Source organism: Nesoenas mayeri, assembly GCF_963082525.1.
Source record: "Nesoenas mayeri genome assembly, chromosome: 11".
Taxonomy (NCBI): Eukaryota; Metazoa; Chordata; class Aves; order Columbiformes; family Columbidae; genus Nesoenas; species Nesoenas mayeri.
Window position 1 is genome coordinate 18,767,959 of NC_137563.1, and position 5,351 is coordinate 18,773,309.

General features: G+C 48.0%; 1 protein-coding gene across 1 annotated transcript; it reads right to left on the minus strand.

Annotated features, from left to right (window-relative positions):
• Window positions 1-57: 57 nt before the first annotated feature.
• HYKK (hydroxylysine kinase) lies at window positions 58-5,031 on the minus strand (the record flags this gene model as incomplete). Its single annotated transcript, XM_080351586.1, is given in 7 exon segments — window positions 58-548; window positions 1,059-1,242; window positions 2,180-2,322; window positions 3,025-3,151; window positions 3,155-3,362; window positions 4,691-4,812; window positions 4,987-5,031. Coding segments are annotated over 5 exon segments (1,146 nt in total). The 5' UTR covers window positions 3,356-3,362; window positions 4,691-4,812; window positions 4,987-5,031.
• Between the last annotated feature and the right edge of the window lie 320 nt (window positions 5,032-5,351).

Here is a 5,351-nt window from a genome sequence, read left to right on the forward strand (position 1 = left end):
CAGGCCCCAGGCCCCGCCCCCAGCGCACACCGCGCGGGTCTCGCTCCGGCACCGCCTTTATTGGCCCGCGGGGGGCGCCTCGGCAGCCGCCGGGCTGGCGGGGTGCGCATAGGCTCGGGCAGTCTCGAACCACGTCCTCTCCACGGCCTCCTGTCCCACCTCCAGCATCTTCATTAAGTGTTTCCAGCCCGTCCTGGCCGTGACCATGAGGTACTCCCGGTTTTCGGGGTGCAGCTGGGCCGTGTGCGCGGCCATGACGAGGGACTGCGCGAAGCGGCCGCTCACCAGCAGGAACAGCGCGGCCCTCTCCTCCCCACTGAGGGGCAGGACGCTCTCGAACCCGGCCAGGACGTGCCCGCCGACCCCCAGGGGATCGGGGCTCTCGATCATCATGTACATGATGGCTATCGCCACTTCAAACACGTAGTAGCCGTAACTCATGTCGCTGAAATCCAGGATGCCGCACACCCTGTACTCGGGGTGCTGCGCGGGACCAGCGCTGGAGGCAACGAGAATGTTGTGGTCGTTGAGATCGCCGTGGTTGATACCTGGACGCAGCAGAAACAGAAACAGTATTTAACAATTATTGAACAGCAGAATGTAACTTTTTGTTTCTGTTCTCAGTGAAACAGCTTTGAAAAGATGCTCAAACTAACACTCAACTACAAAACCTTATTAGTCTCCCTCAGCACCAAGTGTCGCCTTTCCCGGCCTTGCTGCTGCCCAGGAGCCTCCGCTCCTCCCAAGGGTCACACAGAGCAACTGGCTGAGTGTTTTCCAAACAAGAATAGCTGTTTTCAAACTGTCATCAGCATCAGTGAGAGATGAATTCCAAAAATAAGATTAAATAGTTATTTGGGCCTTTTGAAAAGACTTCCTGTACTTCATAGATTCTTACTAAGCTGATGTAACAGCATGAAAATAATCACTTGAAGTGGAAGGAAACTCATCAGAAAGACCAAGACCTGAACCCGCCTCTGGACACGTTCTTCCTGGCTCATTCCACACTGTTTCAGTGTCTCGGTTCAACATAATTACAATGAGAATACAATACTCACAGGCTCGGAAACTGCTTAGTTTGGGTATCACTTTCCCTTTGAACTGCTCAATAACTTGTTCCACAACTTCACGGTATTTGTTCTGGCCCAAAGCATCAAGGTACTGATCTAGAAGAGGAACGTTTGCCAGGTTCCAAATGAACTGACCTCGATGCAGACTCTTTGCTGATGGATGATGGAATTTCTGTGCAAAAAGCACAAGAGAAAATAGGCCATAAGTAAAAATCCTGTGACTAAAGGGCTTGATTCAAAACCCTGTTAGCTTTAATAGGTTCCTAATGAGACTCACTGAGAAGCATCACAACTTTGACTATTGCTTTAAAACATCAAGTAAAAGAATAACCTGAAGAATTATTAAGGTGAGCATCTTAATATCTACATACAGCCCAAATGGTTTTTTTTCCCCCATTCTTTAGGCACAAGGAAAAGCATCTCTACCACTGCAGACCACACTTACCCTTGAATCTTCTAATGCTTTCTTTTAAATGACAAACCTTGGTAGATGATGATCCATATGTTAACGGCATAAAGAGCCTTTTCCATCACAATTTGCCTTCTCATCAACTGCTCCTTGGCAGGACAAGTTACAGGCATATCTTGAGACTAGCTGGACTATATAAATGGTTTTAATCTCATTATAAGAGCGTGACCAGAGTATTAGAAGGCAACAGGAAGATATCTTCCCCAACTGAAAAATGCTCTTGTAATTTAAGATTGTGGTTAGTAAAGCTGACAATTCACCTTTCATAATGGTCTGAGATCAGTAGCCAGAACATCAGAAGGAAAGGTTAATGAAAAGCAATTAATAATGCAAGAGTTCTTTTATGTATCGAACTTCATTACTGGCTGATTTGTCAGCTTTATTATCCTGTATAATTACAGAGCAAAGAAAGAACTTTGCATTAAGATATTTGACTGGAAGGGGTGTGAATGAGAGAAGTGTCACCAATCTCTGTTTGTTAGCACAGCTGGCGTTGTAGACAAGGGACCAACTGCTACCAGTGTTAAATGGTCACAGTTCTGATGACCAGGAGGAAGACATCAAGTCAAAATGAATTCAAATGAACAGACTGGCCAGCTGTGCCTGATGTGCATTACTCAAAAGATGCTTTAAAACTCACCTCTGAGAGCGCTTTATCCAAACTGGCAGCTAGCTTACCGACCTCGTAGAAAATCTGAGCATTTGTAGCAATCTTTGCTACAGGTGTACCTGGCAGGTACGTCAGCAGTCGGACCATGTACTTCTTGTTCCCACATCCACTAGCTAACAGGCAAAGAGAGACACTGTCAGTTGCTTCCATATGTGCTATTGGTTAAGGCAAGAAGCCAAAAAGGTCCATCCCAGTGTAGAAATCATCTGCTGTAGCCAATAAACAGATTGCATTCAAGGATTTGATTTACCAGGATATCATATGATGATGTGTAAACCTTAACATGTTTGCACCCTGTGCTGGACTCGTCTCCTTGTGCTTGGAATGGCCTCTGCACACAGCAGGTTCCTCCGCGCCCACAGTAACACTGATAGAGTTGTGCAGAACAGGAGGTCTCTGGAGTCCCAGCTTTTGTATGGAACTAACAGTGACTAGAAAACCAAGACGGCAACACGCTCTTTTCAAGCACTATTAAAGCAATTTATTGTGGTATTGTGGATGGTCTAGAACTGTATTTTACACCATTCTGTAGGCAAATAATTTGTAACATTGTTTAGTCAATGAGGTTTTTTTTCCCTTGTGCATGGATAGGTCATGTCAATGTTTTCTCGAAGTCACTACCCTGGAGTTATTGTCGTAGTTAATTATTACTCTTCTCTAACTTGCTTTGCCTCTGGTATTTTAAGCTTGGACACATAGGTCATCTGATACATATGCCCTAATATTTAAAAAGAAGCCTGAGTTTTACTTTGGTATAGATATGACGTTCCATATAGGGTGATAGTATTGCAGTAAAGGTGCTTGTAATTGCTCACCTGACTCCAGAGACATGATGGTGCCACGTTTGGTAAGCCGCGGCACAGCCGAAGGGAAGCCCTCAGCGCTGAGGAACATCATGGCGCGGGTCTGCGCCTCTATGAGGTCGGGCTCCTGGCTGTCCTCCTAATTGGTGATTTTGAGGACATACTCGTCAGCACCTCCGTCTCTGGAGACACGCACGTGGAAATTCTGATCGTCGTAGCTGGGGAGCGGCGCGATCCAGGACACCCTTAACCCAAACACCCTGTCGACCAGCTCAGCTGCTTCTGTCTCACCAAGCACTGGTTTGGGCAGCATCTGGCGCTGGCAGCTGGTTCCAGAAGACATCACGTCTCTAGCAGAAAAAAAGAGAAGCTGGATGATCTTAATTGTATTCTGACATCCAAAGGAGTCATTACTACCACAAAACTAATTTGGATGCTGGAGAGGAGTTTCCTACATTTATTAAATAAGCAAAGAAAACCCGCTAAGTCAATCCTGGTTTCTTACATTGTGATTTCTTGTCAGTCACTCAGTCTGTAGCCTCCCCACGAGAAAGCCTTCAGAGACATGCACTCACACATGACAAGCTTACCAACCAGGAGTATTTTTATTAGCTCATTTCCAGCAGCATCCTAACCCGGTATGTTGCTAAGCAGGGGTGACTTCCTAAGGAACGGAGCTACTGAATCCCAGGGCAGGAAGTTCTAAGTTCACAGCGGCAAAAAGACGAGGCAGGTTTCGGTAGCTCTGAACGTTAAAGCAGACACGTCTTTCCGCCCGGCCGCGGCCTCCAGAGCTCCCGCGCTGGGAAGTGCAGAACAAACCTGCAGGCGCTCCGCTCCGGGTGCCCCGGCCCGGCCTCCCCGCTCGGACCAGCGGCCCTTGGACCCGCCGCCCTTTGTCCCGCCCGCAGCGAGCGGCGGCTGCCGGGACCGCCGGCCCCGCCTGGGCCCCACGCCGGAGCGAGCGGGAGGCGGGGCCGCGCTGGGCCGGCCCTCGGCATGGGGAACCCGCAGGGCCGGGGCCGCACAGCAGCCGCCCGGGCCGGGCCGGCCCTGCCGCGGGCACAGCCCGGGGCGGCAAGGGAAACCCTCTCGGAGCTTGCAGGAGGCTGGGCGGGCTCATTCACCGTTATCAAGAGGGAAAGGCTGAGTGTCAGGAGGACGGAGCCAGGCTCTTCTGGTGACAACCAGTGACAGGACAAGGGGTAATGCGTTCAAACTGGAACACAGGAGGTTCCACTTGAATATGAGAAGAAACTTCCCGGTGAGGGTGTCAGAGCCTGGCCCAGGCTGCCCAGGGGAGTTGTGGAGTCTCCTTCTGTGCAGACATTCCAACCCGCCCGGACACCTTCCTGCGTAACCTCCATCTGGGTGACTGACCAACTAAAAAAATATTCCGCCCTACTTCACTTGTCCTCTCCCAGCCCTTAGAAATCACACAAGCCAGTTTTTTTTTTCTAAGAATAAAAGAGCTCCAGAAAATATTTGGGGTTCCTTCTCCCAGTTTCTGAGGCTGACTGAAGGTTTATAATTGCTCCCTGGAACAAAATTGATATAGCAAGAGCAGGAACGTGTTCTTGCTGTGCTTGTGACTTTAAGGTACAGAGCAGGTTACAGCAAAATCAGAATATACTCATTCTCTGCAAACAAAATCACAATGCATTTTGCAGATCCGCACCTGGTTAGTCTCGCCTTATTCTGCAGAGAGTAGCGCCAAGTCTTACGAGCTACGGCCCAGCGTGCTGGTGGAAAGTGTGTTGTGTAGGGCACTGGGGTTGTGATTCAGCCTCTCATCAACATCTGTAAGAAAGACAAAACTTGAACAATTGAGTGTCTCTGTGTTTGACGCGAGTCGAATGCTGCTTCCGAAAGCGAGTCTTCAGGGTGGGCCAGACACCCCCAAACCACCGCTGGAGACTGGGTCATATCCGTAAGCTCTACATGCCATAAATGTCACCTCGGTCAACAACTTACTTGAATGCAGGATTTGATCTAGATTCTACGTTCAACATTTTCCTGGGGAAAAAAAGACCGTTATTCAAAAAGCATTTGATAGGGTTGTAATATCCAGACTAGTACAAGCTCAGCTTACACAGAAAACCTCTTTATAAAGCAACTAAACGCACTTTGGAAGCCCACATGTGAGACGCTCCTAATGAGAAAATGAGGCATGCGTAATTATATAATGTATGTAATTATACCCTTTTTCTTATTCACCTCACCCTTCCATACATGTTTACAGTGCCATTTTAAGTGTATTGCATATTATCTATTCAAAATAGATGGTAACATACAAGAACTGTGATACAATTTTCTTTATTAAAAATAATTTACAGCAT